General features: G+C 33.8%; 1 protein-coding gene across 1 annotated transcript in view; it reads left to right on the top strand.

The window, feature by feature from the left end:
• The window catches only part of LOC122135528 (potassium voltage-gated channel subfamily KQT member 1-like), a 143,385-nt gene that overhangs the window by 22,247 nt on the left and 100,227 nt on the right, over positions 1–20,911 (top strand). Inside the window, exons 8-14 of the mRNA XM_042714992.1 lie at positions 4,799–4,909; positions 5,911–6,006; positions 6,106–6,237; positions 9,814–9,955; positions 15,706–15,756; positions 15,947–16,055; positions 16,314–16,382. Of these exons, the coding sequence (XP_042570926.1) occupies positions 4,799–4,909; positions 5,911–6,006; positions 6,106–6,237; positions 9,814–9,955; positions 15,706–15,756; positions 15,947–16,055; positions 16,314–16,382 (710 nt within the window). The remainder of the gene's footprint in view (positions 1–4,798; positions 4,910–5,910; positions 6,007–6,105; positions 6,238–9,813; positions 9,956–15,705; positions 15,757–15,946; positions 16,056–16,313; positions 16,383–20,911) is intronic.

Here is a 20,911-nt window from a genome sequence, read left to right as displayed (position 1 = left end):
GTGGATTGTTCATGGGTGTTATATGTGACCCTAGCCCACAAAACCAGTCATAAGTGTCAATTTTTCGAAATTGAGATTTATACATCATCTGAAAGCTGAATAAATAATCTCTCCATTGATGTATGGTTTGTTAGGAGGACAATATTTGTCTGAGATACAACTATTTGAAAATCTAGAATCTGAGGGTGCAAAAAAAATCTAAATATTGAGAAAATCATCTTTAAAGTTGTTCAAATGGAGCCTTTAGCAATGCATATTACTAATCAAAAATTAAGTTTGATATATTTACAGTAGGGAAATTTACAAAATATCTTAATGGAACATGATCTTTAATTAATATCCTAATGATTTTTGTCATAAAAGAAAAATCTATAATTTTGACCCATACAATGTATTTTTGGCTATTGCTACAAATATACCCCAGAGACTTAAGACTGCTTTTGTGCTCCAGGGTCACATATGTCAGTGTTAGTTGAACACTGTTAACGCACTGTCTCAAATAGTGTATATTTTATATCAGGTCTGGTCTGGTGAGTTTGGGATGATACAACTGAAACTTTAATCGAGGCTCTAAAATGCATTTAAATGTCCACTGATTTTCTTTGTTCTGTCGTGGTCTTGCAAACCATGCAAGAAAAGAGGGTCATAAAGCATCCAGGTACCCACTTGAAAGTCCGTCGGAACCGGTCCTGGATGAAGTTTAGAGCGCAGTTAATTAAAAAGCTGAATTTAGTGTGAACCGTAATGAGAAACCAATCACACGGCTGTACAGGGAATCTGAGAGCCACAAAAGCTCGGCCGACGTCCCTTTCACCTCTGACTCAAAGAGTTTTCTCCTCTGTGCCGTAAAGTGTCGGATCCGTTAATTAAACCTTTAATTGCAGAGGCTCTACCTTTCTGTGAAGAGGGTCAGAAAGCGTATGGCCACCCGTCGGCCCTCGAATCTCAGACAAAAGCAGTTGTTTGTATGGAGGAGGTGGCACTGAGAAACCCTCGACGGGAGTCGTCTCGCTTTTGTCTCTCTGAAGTCTATAAAACGTAAGATTGAAGAGAGGAATTACAAATGGACTTGACTTGAACCTGGAAATGAAAAATTGAGACGTGGAAAAATTGAGAGCTTTATTGCTCAGAGTTTGCTCTTTCATTGCTCAGGAGATTTAATGGTGTCCCCGACGTGCTTTATTTACATATTCACTTAAGTCTCCGATGTTTCTCCTTGAAGAAAATAAAACCAGACATGTCTGAGTCAATACCTGTTATACAGTGAGAGTACAGTGGTGTAAAATTAGCATGTTGAGATCATACTGAGCACTGTTGGAGATATTGAGATCTCTTCTGAAACTCTAAAGTTTACACATGTGAGATTATAAGTTGTTGTTTTTTTTCTCAGGAGAAATGTAAGCAGACGTCTGTTGTCCTGAATCTCATAGTGTCTGAACTTTAAATAGATCTCATTTGTGTGTGTGTGTGTGTTTTCTATCTTTCTTTTGGGAGAGGGTGAGAAAAGGGGAACCGTTTGGTTTCTGGTCTGTGTTTTTCTTTTCTGGAGTTGCAGGTGCAGACCACAGCTGGCGAGACACATCCAGAGCCGCATGATGAAACGACATGAATCATAAACAATCTCACACAACTCCATAACCTAACAAAACTTAACAAATCTCCTCTGCCCTCTCCTCTTCCCTCAAGAATTCAGATGAACGTGCATTATTTTATATTAATTTTTTTTGTGCATAAACAAAAAAAAAAAAAAAAAAGAAGCGATAAACTAAAAATAAAAAAAAAATAAAAATAAAAAATAAAGTATAAACACACTACACACAAAAACAAAACACTAATCCACCTCCTAAAACCAAAAACAAACAACAAATATACTGTAAGTTATCAACAGATCAGTACTAAACTCTAGATAGATTCAAAACAGTCCATACACACATCCAAAAATGCAAAAAAAAACACTAGACACACTAGTAGCTATATTTCTCTTAAACATGTCAGAAAGCATTAATCTCGACTGAAAAAGAAGAGCACAAGCAGATAAATTTAGTAAGATTAAAGACAAGACGGAAAAAAACTAGAGCTCAGCTGTAATCGCAGCCCACACGCTTGGAATACCACACACACACACACACACACACACACTGAGATGTTAGCTTTGGTTTTGCCACACACGTAGAGCATCGACTGAACTCTGTGACTCAATAACTCGACGTGAGTCAGTTGGTTGGAGAATATTAGGGGTCCTGAAGTCACACACACATAGTATGAATCCTGATGACTGTGGACTCCCTCTTTGTGGTCTTTTGGATGTTCAGTGGTGGGATTAAACCCTCTCGCCACCCGAAGCACTTGTTTGACGCCTCGTCCTACTTTAGCTCCCTTTGTCCGTCTTGAATGGAAAGAACGCAAACACACCTCGTCACCAGAAAGCCCTCTCGAATGGACTGCCGCTACAGGCCTGTTTGTTTATGTGTTAGCTGAAACCTCACGTTTCGTGCTGGATTAGTGGAAAAACGCACCGAGCATGAACTTCAATAGACGTCTTAGACAGAAATCCTTAAATATGACACGTCCGCCATTTCCATAGATACACTTTGATTAGATGTGCTCCTGAAAGGAAAATAAACTATATTGTGTAGACGTATTCTGGTTTGGTCAAAAAAAAAAAAAATATATATATATATATTTTTACATTTTTTGGGAAAAAAACATATGTTTGCCCATGCAAAACTAGCTGCCAGGGGCTTATAGGTAGTCAGAGCATTGCTGTTTGGTTGCCACCCTTACCAAAAAGTAGTATACTTCAAGTTTATTTTATTAAGTATACTTAAGTAAAGTTCAAGTATATTTAGACTTTTTGTAAGTATAAGTCAAGTATACTTAAATGTCATTTTAAGTATATTTCTGAGGAGTACATAAAGCCCATTTCTGAGAAGTACATAAAAAGTAAAACTAAAAGGCATACATTTCCTAAAATAAGTATAAAAAAACCACACTAAAACAAAACTCTAATAAACAACTTCATCGTAATCTCAATGTTTTCTAGACCATTTCTAGCCCATTTCTTTGCGGTTTCTGAGATGTTTTTAATGTGTCGCTGTAGTGCTTTATGAGCTGTGGTTGTTAGGGTGTTTTGGGAGGACTATGGATTTGCTGTTTAAAAAGCATTGTGGTGTGGTTTAAGGTGGTTAAAATAGTTTTTAGCATGTTGCTAGGTGCTGGCTGTTTTGGCTGGTTGCTAGGGTGTTCTATGGTTTGACGGGGCGTACTGTATGTTGCTACAGTGTTCTGAGTTGTTTTTTTTTTTGTGGGTTGCTATAGCATTCTGGGTGCTAGGGTTGGTAGGGTGTTATTGGACGATGCCAGTAGTTTAAGGTGGTTAATTATTATTATTTTTTAGCATGTTGTTAGGTTCTAGCTGTTTTTCTTGGTTGCTAGGGTGTTCTTGATGGTGCTAGATGCTTATTATGCATAACTGAATGACATATTCTGAATTATTCCTAGGCTGCTGTAGCTGGTTTCTAGGGCGTTGTTAGGCTTTTCTGACACTAAATTGCTGACAGTGTTTTTTTTTTTTTTTTTTTTTTTTTTTTTTCTAGTTGCTATGGTGTTGCTAGGGTGTTCTAGGGTTTGCCAGGGCGTTTTTATGCTGTTGCTGAGGCATTCAGTGTGGACTCATAGTGAATTGCATGTTGCTATGTTTTAAATGTTTTTAGTGGGTTGCTATAGCATGTTGCTAGGTGCCAGCTATTTTGCCTGGTTGCTAGGGTGTTCTTGATGGTGCTAGATGCTTATTGGGCATATTCTGAATGATTCCTAGGCTGCTGTAGCTGGTTTCTTGGGCGTTGTTAGGCTTTTTTAACACTAAATTGCTGACAGTGTTTTTTTTTTTTTGCTAGGGTGTTGCTAGGGTGTTGCTAGGGTGTTCTAGGGTTTGCCAGCCTGTTTCTATGATGTTGCTAAAGCATTCAAAGTGGACTTTTAGTGAATTGCATGTTGCTATGGTGTTCTGAGTGTATTTTTTTTAGTGCGTTGCTATAGCATATTGCTAGGTTCCAGCTATTTTGCTTGGTTGCTAGGTGTTGCTAGGTTGTTCTTGATGGGTGCTAGATGCTTATTGGACATAACTGAATGTCATATTCTGAATGATTACTGGTGCTCTAGCTAGGTTTCTAGGGCGTTGTTAGGCTCTTCTGTCACTAAATTGCCGGCAGTGTTTTTTTTTTTTAGTTGCTAGGGTGTTGCTAGGGTGTTCTAGGGTTTGCCAGGGTGTTTCTATGCTGTTGCTGAAGCATTCAAAGTGGACTTTTAGGGAATTACATGTTGCTATGGTGTTCTGAGTGTTTTTTATTTTTTTATTTTATGTATTTTTAGTGGGTTGCTAGGCTATAGCATTCTGGGAGCTAGGGTTGCTAGGGTGTTATTGGAGGTTGGCGGGACAATATGGGGTTGGTAAACTGTTTAAAAAGGCGTCTTTAGTGCATCATGATGTGGTTTAAGGTGGTTAAAATAGTTTTTAGCATGTTGCTAGGTGCTAGCTGTTGTGCTTGGGCTGTTTTTTTTCAGTAGGGGAGTTGTATTTAGTGTGTTGCTATGCAGTTGCTAGATTGTTCTAGGGTTTCCCAGGGCATTTCTATTCAGTTGCTAAAGCGTTAGTGGATTGCAAGTTGGTGCTCTGAGTGGTTTATAGCATGTTGCTAGGGTGTTCTGGGTGGTTGCTAGGTGTTGTCTCTTTTATCACATCTTTGCAAACACCATTAAAATGATGAATGTGAATCCCAAACTCCTGTTTTTCTCTTAGGTTACGGTGACTACGATAGGCTACGGAGACAAAATCCCTCAGACGTGGATTGGGAAGGCCATCGCCTCCTGCTTTAGTGTGTTTGCGATCTCCTTCTTCGCTCTGCCTGCGGTAAACACTGACTCCTGTCTTTCTCTTAGCACACACACACATTCTCTGAGCTTGTCTGGCGCCCCGGGGCAGTGTTTTCCTATAGAGGCCCTCCAGTAATGGGGTCCAGGGTTAATGTGGTCCATTTAAGAGTGATAGGGCCTCCAGGGGCCCGCGGTCCTCATGTTACACATTATATAACATGCATCTGCAACATTAGAATGAAGCACAATTGACAAATCAGAGCTACTGCAGTTCATAAAATTTTAATACTAATAGAGAGAGAGAGAGAGAGAGATATGTGAAATTATTTATAATATTTGTTTTTAATTATTTATTTTAATATTTATATATTTTTATTTATTTTTCGGATTTTGTATATTATTTATATTAATGTATAATGCATATTTTTAAATTAATATATAATAAAATATACATATACATTTAGAATACACATTATATAAAATATAATTTACAATTTTATATAATATATATATATATATTGATATATATATATATCTAATATATATATATTTATAATATAATATGTATTTCTAAAGAACTATAATACATTCTAAATTGTTTAAATGAATATAATTAATTAAAAATGCATATTTATATTTAATGTAAATATTTTTATATAATATTTATATTAAATATACATATTTATATTACATATAATTTTAATATTCAACAAAATTAAAAGAAACTGAACATTTAATATAAATATAATAGAGAAAAAAATTATTACATTTTATATATTAGTTTTACTTTTTATTTGACCTAATCTAACAGTACTATGGTAATTTCAATAATAAGTTAATAAGATGCATGATAAAAGTTTGAGTTTTTCCATTTAGTTTATTTATTTTCTGGTAGCTGTTTTTTTCAGTAGGGAGTTATTAAACTATGCTATATACACCATAAGTCTTACTGTATAAAAGTTTTCACCCCCTCAATGAAAGTCTATGGGATTTTAGGTGGTTTTGATTATCTGGTTTACGGTCTTCCTCTGCGTGCAGGGCATTCTGGGATCTGGTTTTGCTCTTAAAGTCCAGCAGAAACAGAGACAGAAGCATTTTAACCGGCAGATTCCAGCCGCAGCATCTCTAATACAGGTGACTACAAACATCTCTCACTCATCTGATGCTACGGCCACGACACAATGCACTTTTCTTTTTTTTAACACACCGTAAATAACTCTGTCCCACGTTCAGACGCTGTGGAGGTGCTACGCTTGCGAGAAGTCAGACAGCTGTACGGCTACATGGAAGATGTATGTGCTGACGGGCGACTACATCCCCATCATACACTCAGAAAACTCCAGCCCGGGCAACTTCAGACGGCTGGTGAGGAGAAACGCTCCCCGCTCCCTCCCCCTTCTGCAAACGGATATTTCTCTGTCTTGTCTTTCAAGTCCTTTTTTTGTGGTCATTGTCATGTTGCTTCCTGTCGATTGTCCTGATTGAGCCTCCGTAGCGGGTCACTGCAAAGCCCAGACAGTAAAAGCATTTTTCTAGAGGGGCTATTGTGTGTTAAGTCCTTTCTATAGGCTCATGTGAGTTCCCAGAACACATGTAAAGGTCTCTGTGGGGGAACAGTAGAGGGTGTGATGGGTGTTTTAGATGAGTTTAGATTAGAGTTGGGCAGTAGCTAAGTAAAAATAGTGAGACTGACTTTTTTTTTTTTTAGCTTTTCCAGTTACTTTTTTTTTTTTCCATATGGCTACCTTTGCTTTTGATTTGGGCATTTTTCATGATTTTTACTCTAAAGTGTAAAAGTGAATTAGTTCTGTGTCATATTACTGAGTAAAATAGGTTGTGATGCTTCATTTTGACTGTGTCATTAACCCTCTGTGGTCAACAAACGCTTGCTTTGTGGCATTTGTTTCCTGATAACACCGAAATGAACTTAAGTTACTCTGACATTTTTGATCGTACAGATAAGAGCATTACATAATTAATTATAAGAAACAGAGGTATGGCTGCTCTGTGAAAAAAAAAAAAAAAAACATTGTTTTACAGGATTAATTTTAATTAAAATATCTATTTTCTAATTAAATATATTTTAAATTGTAATATTTCCCTATATATATATATATAGAGAGAGAGAGAGAGAGAGAGAGGGAGAGAGAGAGAGAAATATGTGAAATTCTTATAATATTTGTTTTTAATTATTTATTTTAATATTTATATCTTATTTATTTTTTCGATTTTTTTATATTATTAAAATATAAAATAATTAAAATTAAAAATATATTAATAACACCCTAATTAAGATAATTTTTTAATTAAATATATATATTTTAAATTGTAATATTTCCCATATATGTATATATATATATATATATATATATAGATATATAGAATATATATATATATATTATATATATATAGTATATATATATATATTATATATATTTTTTTTTTTTTTAAATCATCATTGTTTTACAGGAATAATTTTTATTAAAATAACTATTTTCTAATTAAATATATATTTTAAATTGTAATGTTCCATATATAGTATATATATACACACACAGTATATATATATATATAGATATATATATATATATATATATATATATATATATATATATATATATATATATATATATATATTATTGGTTTTTCTTTACTACTTTCAGAAACGTAAAAAAAAAGTATATATCAATTGTATATATATTTTGTATATGACTTCAAAAAAAAAAAAAAAAAAATATATATATATAGCAGCTAAATACTTCAAAAAATTCTACTGACCCAACCTTTTGAATAAAAGTGTATATATTAGTTTGAGTTGCATTAATCTTAAATGTAAAGTCAAGTAAAAATCTTAAAATAGTTTAGAGTCAACATTCACAACTCAGTTTGCTTACATAATATGACTCATTTGCAGTAAATGTGATATTCAACAAGAAAATGTAGGACGAGACTTGAAATCATTAATGGATCTATGACAGACATAATTAAAAATGAGCAACTGAGAACCACATTTTTATGAGTTGTTTTCAGTGTTAGATATCTGATTAAGCATGCAAACTTTTTGTTAGCAGCCTGTAGTGTAACTATATTTTCTCCTTATACCAAAAAAGAAGCTTGTTCTTTATTTAACAAGTTCAGATGATGAAAAACGTCCCCAAGACGGCGTTCGATTGACTTCCATCCACGGCGAGTGTGTGTTTGACACGGAGCCAGAAGGTTTTTAATTAACGCCGCTGTGTGACGGCTTTAACCCCGCGGTGGATTTCATGGGATTTCTGAAGAGAAACCAGGTCAGGATGTAGGTTTAGGTGTGAGAAGCGCAGCGAGAGACCTGATGTCATGGGACGGACTCGTTTCTCGCTGTCTCTCCGCTTGACCCCGTGGCCCCCCCTTTGTCTGCCGCACACAAAGATGCAGTCAAATGCGATGATGTCATCGCGGCCGCTCTCCTGGGAGCAAACCTTTGTGCAGCGCAACAACAACAAAAAAATCTTTGTGTAGCTCTGACTCCAAATGTATTGGGCGTGTGACTGTTCTCCTTCATAAACCTCTCATTCAGGACTGCCGGATTTATCCCCCCCACAGCAGTTATTCAGGCCAGAGACGTGACTAATATTTCACTCGCTTGTGTAGGTTGCGTAGTCACCGCAGAATTCGTTGATTCACAAAATGCATATTCTCCAAAAAAGGGCAAATTTGAATTTCATATCTGTGGGATTTTGACGTGCACAGGCGAGACGTGTGGTTTTTCCCTAAGCCTTATCAGCGTTTCTTGGGAAGAAACAAAGAGTTTCTTGGAGCTGCTGTTTGTCAGATTATATATGAGATTAAATGTGGCTTTGTTTTGGGGTTTAGGACTCGTACGTCAAAGCTTGAGGCATTCTGAAGTTCTGTTTGTGAAATTATTTGAATGAGCTCGCAATAATGCATAATGGCGAGCAAATCACGTCGTTCCAAACTCGTATGACTCGCTTGATTTTTCATAAAACACTTTTGATGAGTATTTGCCATTGTTTTCCATATGAACACTACTGGTCAAAGGTTTTGAATAATTGAGATTTTTTTTAATGTTTTAAATGTAAAATCTCTCCCAAAGGTTGCATTTATTTGATAAAAAATACAGTAAAACAGTAAAATTGTGAAATATTATTACAATTCAAAATAGCTGTGTTCAATGTGAATATCTGTTAAACTATAATTTATTTCTGTGATGTAAAGCTGAATTTTCAGCATCATTACTCCAGTCTTTAGTGTCACATGATCTTCAGAAATCATTCTAATATGTTGATATTCTGCTCAAGAAACTGATTATTATAAATGTTGAAAACAGTTGTGATGCTTCAGAATTTTGTGGAAACTGTGATACACTACCATTCAAAAGTCTGGGGTAGGTAATTTAAAAAAAATATATATATATATATTTTATTAATCTTGGACACATGAAATTGATCAAAAGTGACAGTAAAGACATTTATAATGTTACAAAAGAAATCCTGTTCTTTTGAGCTTTCTATTCATCAAAGGATCCTGAAATCATGATTTCCACAAAAATCAGATTTTTTTTCAACTGATAATAATCAGAAATGTTTCAGCATAATATGTATCAACATATTAGAATGATTTCTAATATGTTTTGAATTGTAATAATTTCACATTATTTCTATTTTTACTGTATTTTGATCAAATTATTGGCTGCTAGTGTAAGTTTCCCCATGTGATTTTTGCACTATATTTCAAGTCTTTATATATATAACAAAAGAGCATATATCATTGCTCTTTTGTTGTTTTTGATTGCTTCCATTGTCCTCATTTGTTAGTCGCTTTGGACAAAATCGACAACAAAATTACAAAACCAAAAATGCAATGTAAGTCTTTTTCATAATTTTAGATGAATAGTTTCTTTATGAAGTGCATGTAATGTTGTCACTCTTGTCTTCTCAGAGCAAGCGGTACAAACGGAAGCCGAAGGTCACGCGTGATAACGGTTCTCTGGGTCCCGGAGGAGAACGCGCCGTCTCCATCCCACAGATCACCTACGACCACATCGATGATAAAGACGGCGTCTTTACAGAGGAGTCCACAGGTAAGGCCCTCACGCTCGGCATGCTGGGATTGCCGAAGTTGTAGTTTAGTTATGTGAGTCCTCAGTGTTTCATCGGTCTGGGTTAACAGTAAATGTTTAAATAACTATTTATTCATTTATTTTAATATTCCTCTTTTGGCTTTAATCTGTATTTTATTTTATTTCATTTTATTTCATTTTTGAATCAGATTGAGAAAGTATTCAGGTTGAGTACTCAGCATTTACATGAAGGCTTTTTATTTTTTATTTTATATTATTTATTTATTTATTATTTTATTTCATTTTATTTTTTATATTTTATTTCGGTCTGATTGATTATACACAATATTTCATAATAATTTGAATACATTTTAAAAGCTTTTATTGTAATTATAAAATAAATTTTTGAAATTTTAGCAGTTCCATTTAGTTTTAATTTAATTTAAATTAATTTAATTTAATTTAATTTAATTTAATTTAATTTTATTTTTTGTCTTAAAGATAAAAAATGAAATAAAATAAAATTATTTTTTAATCTGATTGAGAAAGTGTTTGGCTTCATACAGTAGGTTTATTTGCTAATCGGATCGATTGCGGTGTTGATATGAAGGCTTTTCAGTCTGATTGGGTCATCAGTGTGATTGACGTGCATGTAAGCATAGCTGGTGTTGACACACTGATAAGACGAGGAGCTTGTTCCTGATGTTTCTTTAAGACCATGTCACATGAAAAGTGTGTCTGTTAAATGAATTTGACAGTGGCAAATCTGAGCTTGAATTTCTTAAAGACATTTGGCATTAAAGGCATTTGAATAGCAAATATCAGTCAAATTCAACAGTTAGATCTGACTACCAGAAAACTGGAAATGCGTGTGTAGTTAGTACAAAAACATGTTTTCAGAGTTTCAAGTTTCTTCTTCACTGGAGCGATTCATCAACCAGAAAACAGGACACAAAAGAGGCTCTTGTCATTTGTTTATTCCATTCTTGTAGCCCATAAACTGAGCGGAAGCGATAAAGAGGATGGAAAGATGAAAAGCCGGCGTTTCGACCTGACCCATTTTTCCATATTGAATAGATGTCATTTTCTGGTCCCCTGCTAAACCGGTCTGTTAATAAGTCTGCTTTTACGGGTTTTCCTGTCAAATGGCTTCATCATAAAAGCAGACACATAAACACAGACGGTCCCCAGCAGAGTAGACTCTTCTGAAGCTTAATTATGACTGAAGAGGGGAAAGATAATGAAATCGCAGCACATGTCTGCAGGCCTTTGAACTCTGGGAAAAGGGAAAGATAAAAACATGTTGAGCGGTTTGGCTGATCAAAGCCTTCAGTCGGTTACATAGTCTGTGAGGTATTTCAGCTAAAGTATATTTTGGTCACAAGCATGTCAAAAAACTGTTCAAATAAACACTGAACCAAACCAACCAACATTTACTTAAAAGAAAATGGCATTTGCAACCCATCATGTGTCTGGATATTTAACTAGAAAAACGTGTTTTGTTGTCTGTTGGGAACTGATTGAATTTTGAAGTTTAAGCAAAAGTGCCACTAAGTTTGAATGGCTACCTGTTTTTCCCTTTACACAGACAACAAAAAAACTCCTACCATCAGGTGAGAGCTTTCTATCCGTGCCACTGTGGTTTTCTGCTTGCTGCTGCTGCTGCTGCTTCTGCTTTTTTGCAAGTGCATGTTGTGTTATGGTGGCATCATGTTGCTTGCTACATAAAGGCAAAAATGCATTTATTTGAACAAAATGTGAACATTAGAAGCCAGCAATTTGCTTAAATGAAACAAGGTGTGTCAAAGCAGCAAGTCATTTCGAAATAAAACGTAATTAAAAAATAATAAATAAAAAGGAAATGCAAAAAGTTACATTTTTTAGGCCTCTAAATGATCAACATGATCAACGTTGCTGAAAAACTACATGCCTTCTGTCGTCTGAATGATAGTTTCATATATATATATATATATATATATATATTATATATATATATATATATATATATATATATATATATATATATATATTTATTTATTTTTTGGGATAATTGTACAAACGTCTGGCTTCAGCTTGTGGTTATGTGTGCTTTTGCTATGAAATCTTTATTGATTTTTATAAAGTATACATAGGAATAATGTTGATATTAATAATATCAATATTAGTAATATTTCAAAATGAACACTTAAATGGACTGATGCAACTAAAAAAAAAATGATTTGTAGTTATTTTTTATTTGGTTTTGTTTTTATATATATATATATATATATATATATATATATACTTTTTCAACTCTAAGAAATAGTTTTTTGTCACTTTATTTATTTATTTATTTATTTATTTATTTTTTAATATGTCTACATAATTTTTATTTCAGTTTTAGATTTTTAAGTACATCAGGTTAAACTAAAAATAAGAAATGTTGATTTTGGCAGCTAGCTACAATTAAATGCATTTTTCTTTTTAAATATTTAATTTCAGTTAGCATTTATTTCAAGTAAATATTTTTTATGGTTTTAGTTTTAACTATAATGACAGTGTCACAGCAGTGCCATCAGCAACAGAAATAAACCTAAATGAAGTGTCAAAGGTCACAAGAGTGCCAAATCAATGAAATGACACAATTTCAGACATTAGACATCTTAACTTTCATATTAATTAGGGGTGTACGCATGTGTACCAAACAAATACAGCGTTGGTTTAACCACTGCATGAGTGGAACTTCATTGGAAACTTCCAGTTTTATATATTGTTGTTTTTGATAAGAAACAAAGTCTCATCTTTAAAATTATGTCCTTTTTATTCAGGAAATTCAAACAATAAATGCTCTTTGATGCGGCGCGACAGATCGCTGTATAACCGCCTCAGTTCAAACGGCAGCGGGATCATCCCTTTACTTCTAGTTTTAACACGAAATAAACATGAATGAACATCTCATGCCTCATGTAATCACTCAACCAGTGTTTCAACCGTGGAAAGACAGCAATAAAACAGCTAGTAAACAAAATATCTCGTAGCATTTCATTTAGCTCAGGAAGTCATCAGTTTCCACAGCTCGTTAGTTCACTAGAGAAATGAAGTCTGCATTTGATGAAATATTAGACCATATACTCTTTATATTTTACTTTACCTGTTAGTGATGTCTTAATAATTTAATGTGTTTAAATAAATTTGTTCTGAAACATGTTATGACTGTGTAAATTACTATATTTCACCAACAAATAGTTATATTTGTAAAATAGTTTGCAAATAGTTAATCTAAAAACTGCATTAGTGCAATTTACATGTTTGCATACAGTTTTTTTAATTTGTGTTGATTCTTATATTTAAAAATGTCTGTCTGTCTGTCTCTGGAGTCACCTTTACCGGACTTGGATGCTGAACAACATCTAGGTCTGTTAAGCACTGCTTGTTCAGAGGTTTTAAAAGCCACTGCTCCTCTTAAACTTAAGAAGCCAAAACCTAAAACTGAACCGTGGCTTCAGGACAACATCTGTTCTCTGAGACAAGCTTAATGAAGAGCAGAACGAAAATGGACAAAGGACTAATTGCAAATCTCCTATGAGATGCTTAGAAACCCACTTGTTGCTTTTCAGAATGCAGTGAAATCTGAGGTCTATGTATTTTTCAGATGTAATTGCCAAAAGTCATCACAGCTCTAAAGCTTTATTTTCTGTAATTAACTCTCTTAAATCCTCCTGTAAATGTGATTTCAAATCTCTCAGTGTTATTTTGTGAAGGTTTTTTGTTGATAAGCTCACTGCATTGCCTGAGTCTTGTTGATTTTCAGTCACATGGAGTGTTTTTGACTCAGTTTCTCTCCAGTCTCTCACAAAAAAATTATTGACTATTTGAAACTTTCCTTTTGCTGCCATGATGTGCTTCTTCCACGTATTTTGAAACAAATTTTTGATTCGGTTGGACCCAGTCTGATGTCTTTTCTGAATAAATGCTTAAGTTCAGGGACTATCTCTGATAGCCTAAAAGAGGCTACTCTTACTCCTCTTCTCAACAAACCCACACTATATTATAGATATAAAAATCATCAACCCATTTCGACTCTTCCTTTCATTATCAAAGTCTTGGAAAAAAAAAAAACTCCAGTCTTTTCTTAGCTCAAATCATATTTTTGAAACCTTCCAGTTACCCAATCTGGTTTTCAGTCTCTGCACAGCACTGAATCTGCTTTATTACGGTCTTTAATGATACACTGTTAGCGACTGATTCTGGTGATTCTGTGATCCTAGTACTTTTAGACTTAACCTCGGCTTTTGATACCGTTGATCATAATATTCATAATATGCTATGTGGGCATCCAGGGAACTTCCTTTAATTGGTTTAAATCATATTTACCTAATAGATTTTTTATTTTTTTTTGTCAGATTGGGTAACGTTTCTTTGTCGCCTGCTCAACTTTCTTGTGGAGTGCCACAGGGTTCAGTTCTCGCACCTGTTCTCTTTTCCTTGTATTTACTTCCGTTGGGCTCTCTTTTTAGAAAGCATGGTGTATCCTTTCATTGCTATGCAGATTAAATTTATCTACCCCTGAAACGCAATGAACATACCGCTCTAAAATATCTTTTTCCTTGCATGGATGAAGAGAAAATATGGTTCTCTCAAAACGTTCTATTACTGAATGAATCAAAAACCGAGGTTATAGTCTTTGGTCCCCATGAAAACTCTTAGAATAGAATTACTTCATCCATCCTTAATAAATTAATTTAGTGTGTTTTTTTTTTTTTTTTTTTTTTTTTTTTTGAGTGAGTGAGTGAGAGTTGTATTTTAATGTTTAATTCAGTGTAATTTTTCTAATGTTTTAGGCTAAACTGTGTTAATAGCAACCTCTTGCAATATTCGGTAAAGAAGTAGTTCACCCAGAAATACTTATTCTATAATTGTTTACTGAACCTCATGTTATTCCATGCTACGCTTGCTACGTGTACTGCGTTAAGCTAACAGAGACTTGTCATAGTACTTGCATATCATTGTTCTCTTGTTTAATTGCTTCTATTGTCCTCATTTGTAAGTCACTTTGGATAAAAGCGTCTGCTAAATGACTAAATGTAAATGTTTTGGGATTGTAGCCTCAAATTCGACAAACAAATAAATTACGTCTTCTCTCCAAGATTAAATCTTTTCTCTTAGAGATTGCAATCCATATCCTTGTCACGTCTTGCCTGGGCTACTGCAACTCTCTCTGTTATGGTATGTCCAGGTATTCTGTCACTCATCTCTAATAGTGCAAAGGATAGCGTAATTTGACCATGTTACAAAGATTTTGAAATCACTACATAGGCTGCCTGTACATTTTATAACTGAGTCCAAATATGCTCCATGTTTTTAAATCTCTAAATAATCTGGCACCAAGCTATCTGTCTGAGCTACATCAGTACAATCCCACACAAAATCTGAGGTATGCTGAACAGAGATCGGCACAGTCTTTAACTGCTTTTTATTCTTTGGCTTTCAATTTGTTGTGAGCTTGTGTCTTACGTGATCTGCCCCGTGCTTTTGATTTATGTTTTGTTCCACCCTTTGGTCAGCCGTGCTCGCTGTTTTTAAATGTGCGATATTAATAAAACAAACTTGAAACTTGAACTTCTGGGTTCTGTTGTTAATTGTAACCTTATCGTAATGTTAAAGGGCTCCCTTTAGTGACACCCCTAATATAAATCATGTTCTGCCTCTGCTGCTCTTTCATGTCTTGTTTTTGTTGTTCAGCTTGATCTTAGTTTGCACTTTTTTTTTTCTCTGTATCTTCATGTGGACAGACCGCCAGCGCTCATGGTCGGCTTTTGCTCTCAGCTGTCCTTCTTCTCCAGGTATCCGTCTTTCTTTTCCTCGCCCACATTTGGCAAATGCTCTCCTCTTTTCTTGATTTTTCTCCAAAAATGCACACATTTTCCGACTTTAATGTGTGCGTTCATTCTAGCACATCTCAATACGTCCCTGCTGGATTTAATGTCATGCGAGTTTGTGGTTTAATGGAGATACTGTAATTTTTCTCTACAGTTAAGAAAAAACTGGATGGCCCTGATATCTCACGAAACAACAGCTTGGTGGATGAACTGGACTTCATGGCTGAAGACATCTCTTTGCCGATTGTTACAGATGCTTCACAGTGAGTTGCTCGGGTATCCAACCAACCAACACAACACTCTCTCAAACCAAAATTTAATTTAATCTTTCCGCTCTAATAGAACAGACCTAAGTATGTGGTGTGAACAAGCAGGCACATTTTGGATTTTCCACTTTTCCCTTGTCATTTCATTTCTCATTTTAAAGCATTCTCCCTTCATAATTTTCCATCTGAAACATCTCAAGATCTTCCTGATCCTCAGGCGTGAGATGAAGGAAAGCACCTCTTTCTCTCTTTCAGTCTGTTAAGAAGGCCGTTTGTGGCAAAGGAGGAAGAATCAGTCTCTACTCAGCACCTTAATACAACCAGGTACTGTTTCCTGTCTGTTTCCCGTCTGTTTCCTGTCTCTTTCCTGTCCTGTGAGTGGTCAGCCTGGATGATGCGATATCCTCTAACTTGTGTCTCTCAGCTGTGGTGATTTTGTTTTTTTGTTTTTACTTGAACAATTTTTTTTTTTTTTTTTACAAACAAAATCTAAAATTTAGTTCAATTCAGTGAATCATTTCTTTCAACCAGTTTATTTTATTGAATCGTTGAATCTGTGAGTCTTTATGTAATTAATTGTTCCAAAACATCTCGGCCACCATGATTCAGTCATGTTAAAAAAAAAAAATAAAAAAAAAAATCATATCTGATTTCAGTGAGTTGTTAACATGTTATAAGTTGTTACAATATTTTAATATTTCAGGAAAGGCATGGAAATTTCCATAGTCAATTTAAATATATATATATATATATATTGTTTAGAAATTATCAGTTATAAATGATTTATTTGAGTAGAAATTATTCTTTAAGAGTGAAATCTCTGTACATTGATTTTTTTTTTTCATGGAAATTTTCATATCCAATAAACATTTTGTTTTTAAATTTGAATTCTAAATTATTTATTTGAATAGAAATGATTTTTTGAGAGTATAGTGATTTTTTTTAAATGTAAATTTCCATTATATATGGTATACTTTTTTTTTTTTTTAATTTTTTTTTTTTAAGATATATATTTTAAATACATTTATTTTTTATACAATGATTTAAAAAAAATCTTTATCCAGTTAGGTCCTAGAAATTCTAGTATCCTATAAAAGTTATGTAAATTCAGTTATCAGAAAGTGTGGGAGTCTTCAAATGATTCGTTGAGGAGATCTGACTCAAATGAGTGATTCTTTCACAAATTCACACAGATGATGATTCAATAACTGGCATGGTCTTCGCCCAAACTCATTATTCTGGCAAACATGAAATGTTAAATGGCTTAGTCTGCATCTATAGTTTCCATTAGTCTGTAGATTTGAGCGTTTGGCTGCACACGCAGGTCTGTTTCCGAGCCACACCTGTGAAAGCATCTCATGTGAGTTCTCCTGACACTGGACGCTTTCTGCTCTCCTGCCGCCCTTGATGAAGTGTGTCAGCGTGGGCCTGTCCGGGGGAATGAAAAGATGTCTCTCTCATTAGGGTCCGTGAGAAGCCCTGAAGGGAGGAAATAAAGAACAGGAAGGGCGTGAGAGAGGAAGTGGGCGGCCCGTGGTGTAAAGGGATGCTGGGTGTAGACGCAGAAATGTCACACTTTACAACATTTAAAGGAATAGATCACCCAAAAAAGAAAATTTGCTGAAAAGTTACTCACCTTTCAGGCCATCCAAGATGTAGATGAGTTTGTGTCTTCGTCAGATTTGGAGAAATGTAGCATTGCATCACTTGCTCGCCAATCCACATCAATCCATTCCATCAGAAAAAGAGTCCAAACAGCTGATAAAAACATCACAATAATCCACAGCACTCCAGTCCATCAGTTAACATCTGGAGAAGACAAAAGCTGTGTGTTTGAAAGAAACAAATCCATCATTAAGACATTTAAACTCCAAACTGTTGCTTCCGAGTCCTCTATCCATAATATTCCTTCTCCAGTGAAAGATAAATCTGCACAGATCAAGCACCGTAAACAGTTTAAAACAGCTCTAAACAAATCTGTGTGTGTTTTTTTTATGTGAGAAAAAAACTGATGGACTTTTGCATTATTATAGATTATGGACTTTTTTTTTTTTTTTTGGTTAGAAACGATGGTTTAATGTTAAAATGCCTTGCTTTTCACGTCACGAGTCATTAAATGATGGAGGCTGCTTGACCTTTGACCCCATCTGTGAATCTGCCTGCTGCCACAGTATCAGCCTGATCCTGAAATCTCCGTCTTAAACTGAGACTTAGAAGTCTGAATTAACTTTGGTGAAATATTCCACTACGGTTATTTTGTCTGATTAGCAAACGGTCCACAAAAGCGTATTGTTCTCTGTCAGATATTCGCTCTAGTCTCGCCAAGAATGAACGGAGTGGGAGCACGCGTTGTATTGACACAAAACAGCTCTGTCTGAGAAGACGTATAATGAGAGGACGAGGTGGAGGAGGAGAGCGCAGATCCAGCAGTGAGATCATTTACTCTGTGAATAACTTCAGACACAGACGCTTTCTGATAATGCAGAAATAATCTCAGTTAAGGATGTAGTATTGTCCTTCTGTCTTTCTTTGAGTTTGTTTGGCGTGCTGTGCTTCTCATACTATTTTCACAGAATGCTAATTCAGAGTGTGCAGTGTACATTCAGAGCACACTGTGAAGGATACTGTATCCCACAATGCAATGCACTCAACCTTCTATTTCTAATGTGATGTATGAAAAAAAAAAACGTATTAATAAATTTTCTAACAGGTGTTCATAAATGTTCCTAAACTGTAATTAAATGCAAAATTTGTAATGTGTATGAAATAAATGTGAATAACATATGCATAATATGCAGTATGTATGCAAATATATTTATGCTAGAGGTCTTGAAATTACATTAAGTTTATATATTTAGATACTATTTTTATATATTTATATAGTTTTTATTTAACTATTTTACTTATTATTTTTAACCATTTTTAATAATAAAAGAAAATTTATCCTATTTTATTTATATAATCTATTATACTTTTTATAATAGTTAATTAGTACAATTTGTGTGTGTATTTATATACTATTTTGATGAAAATTAAAGTTATTCAAATGTATTATGCATATATATATATATATATATATATATATATATATATATATATATATGTTTAACATGTATTTATATATATATATATATATATATCAGCTAGTTTCCAAGGCAACATTTCTTATTTTCTTTGTTTAACATGTAACAATAAACTATATAGATGTCCTTTTGACATTTAATATACAATATACTATAAATAATACAAAAATTAATAAAAACCAAAAAAAAAAAAAAAAAAAAAAAATATAAATAAACTCTAAATGAAATCAAATAAATTTATATATATATGTCAGCATTTCTAATTTTCTTTGTTTAACATGAATAAAATAACTAAAACCAAAATATATAGACATATTCAAATAATAATAAGAAGAAGTATGGCAAAATAATAATGGCAAAAACAAAGGATCCAACTACTTAAAATAAAATGACAACAGAAATACTTAAAAAAAAAAAAAAAAAAAAAAAAAAAAATTCAAAATATTAATGAAAACGATAATATACTATAATCGAATCTCAGTGGTACTAAAATAACATTCCATTTCATTTGTGAGCTGCTTTTTCAAATCTAGGCTATTTTTTTTCTCAATTAATCATCTTTTTTTTTTCCTCATTTGTGATTTTTGATTAGATTTTTATTTGTATTATTTATATATTTTTTATTTTTTGCACATTTCTTTTTTAATCTCTTCCTCACATCGCTCATCTGCTCTTTCACATCCTCCACAATCAAACTTTTTTAAACATTCACAATAATTAAACAACAAAGACAACAAACTAAAATCTCCAAATACTCTTTCTAATAATAAATGTATATTATTTATATTTTTATGTTTGATGTGTATTAGTGTATAAATACCAAGATGCGACTCAAAGTGTGTCAAAATGATGGAGCATTTATCAGTCGCTGTGGATAAAAGCGTCTGCTAAAGGAATAGATGTAAATGTGGAGCAGGTCACATATAATCTCTTTCTAATAACAAATAAAAACAACAATAATAATAATGCACAATCCCATAAACCCACTTTTATACCACACAATCACAAAATTCTGTTCTCTGTCCTCCACCCATGTTTGTCCGGCACAATCCCAGAATTCCTCTGTGATATCACTGCCGGAGCATGTGTGTTTGTTCCTCAGGTGGAATGTCTTTCTCCAGCCTCAGAGCTGAGCTCCGATCAGGTTTGAGACTCAGTGAAAGCTCTTTTCATGAGGACTGAAATCAAAGCGCAGGATTTGTAGGGGCTTGTGTCACATTAATGAATTGCTGTGGCGTTGTGAGGAGATCTTTTACTCTGTTCTGGCTGGAATTCCACCAAATTAACTGATCACTTAAAAATGTCACCACCCCCCCATCCCTCTCAAATACCATTCATAGCAGAAAGTCCAGTTTGGAGCTTATTTTTAAAAGAAACTAACCTTCCAACCTCGTGTAGTCAGACATTTGCCTATCAGCAGAAAGTCCAGTTTGGAGCTTATTTTTAATAGTATTTAACTTTATTAATGTGTCTGTATATTATATATACTGTATAATATATATATATATATATAGAGAGAGAGAGAGAGAGAGAGAGAGAGAGAGAGAGAGAGAGAGAGAGAGAGAGAGAGAGAGAGCTGGCTTGATAGATAGATAAAGATTTTTTTTTCTTAAATATATCTAACTTTTTTCATGTGAACTTTTCAATTACATTTATTTTTGAAAATGTATTTAATGTTAATTATGTAAATTACATAATGCTATATATATATATATATATATATATATATATACATATATATATATATATATAGATATATATAGATATATA

Source organism: Cyprinus carpio, chromosome A25 (assembly GCF_018340385.1).
Source record: "Cyprinus carpio isolate SPL01 chromosome A25, ASM1834038v1, whole genome shotgun sequence".
Classification (NCBI taxonomy): domain Eukaryota; kingdom Metazoa; phylum Chordata; class Actinopteri; order Cypriniformes; family Cyprinidae; genus Cyprinus; species Cyprinus carpio.
The sequence above is the reverse complement of the archived record's forward strand: the minus strand, read 5'-3'. Positions and strand labels throughout refer to the sequence as shown.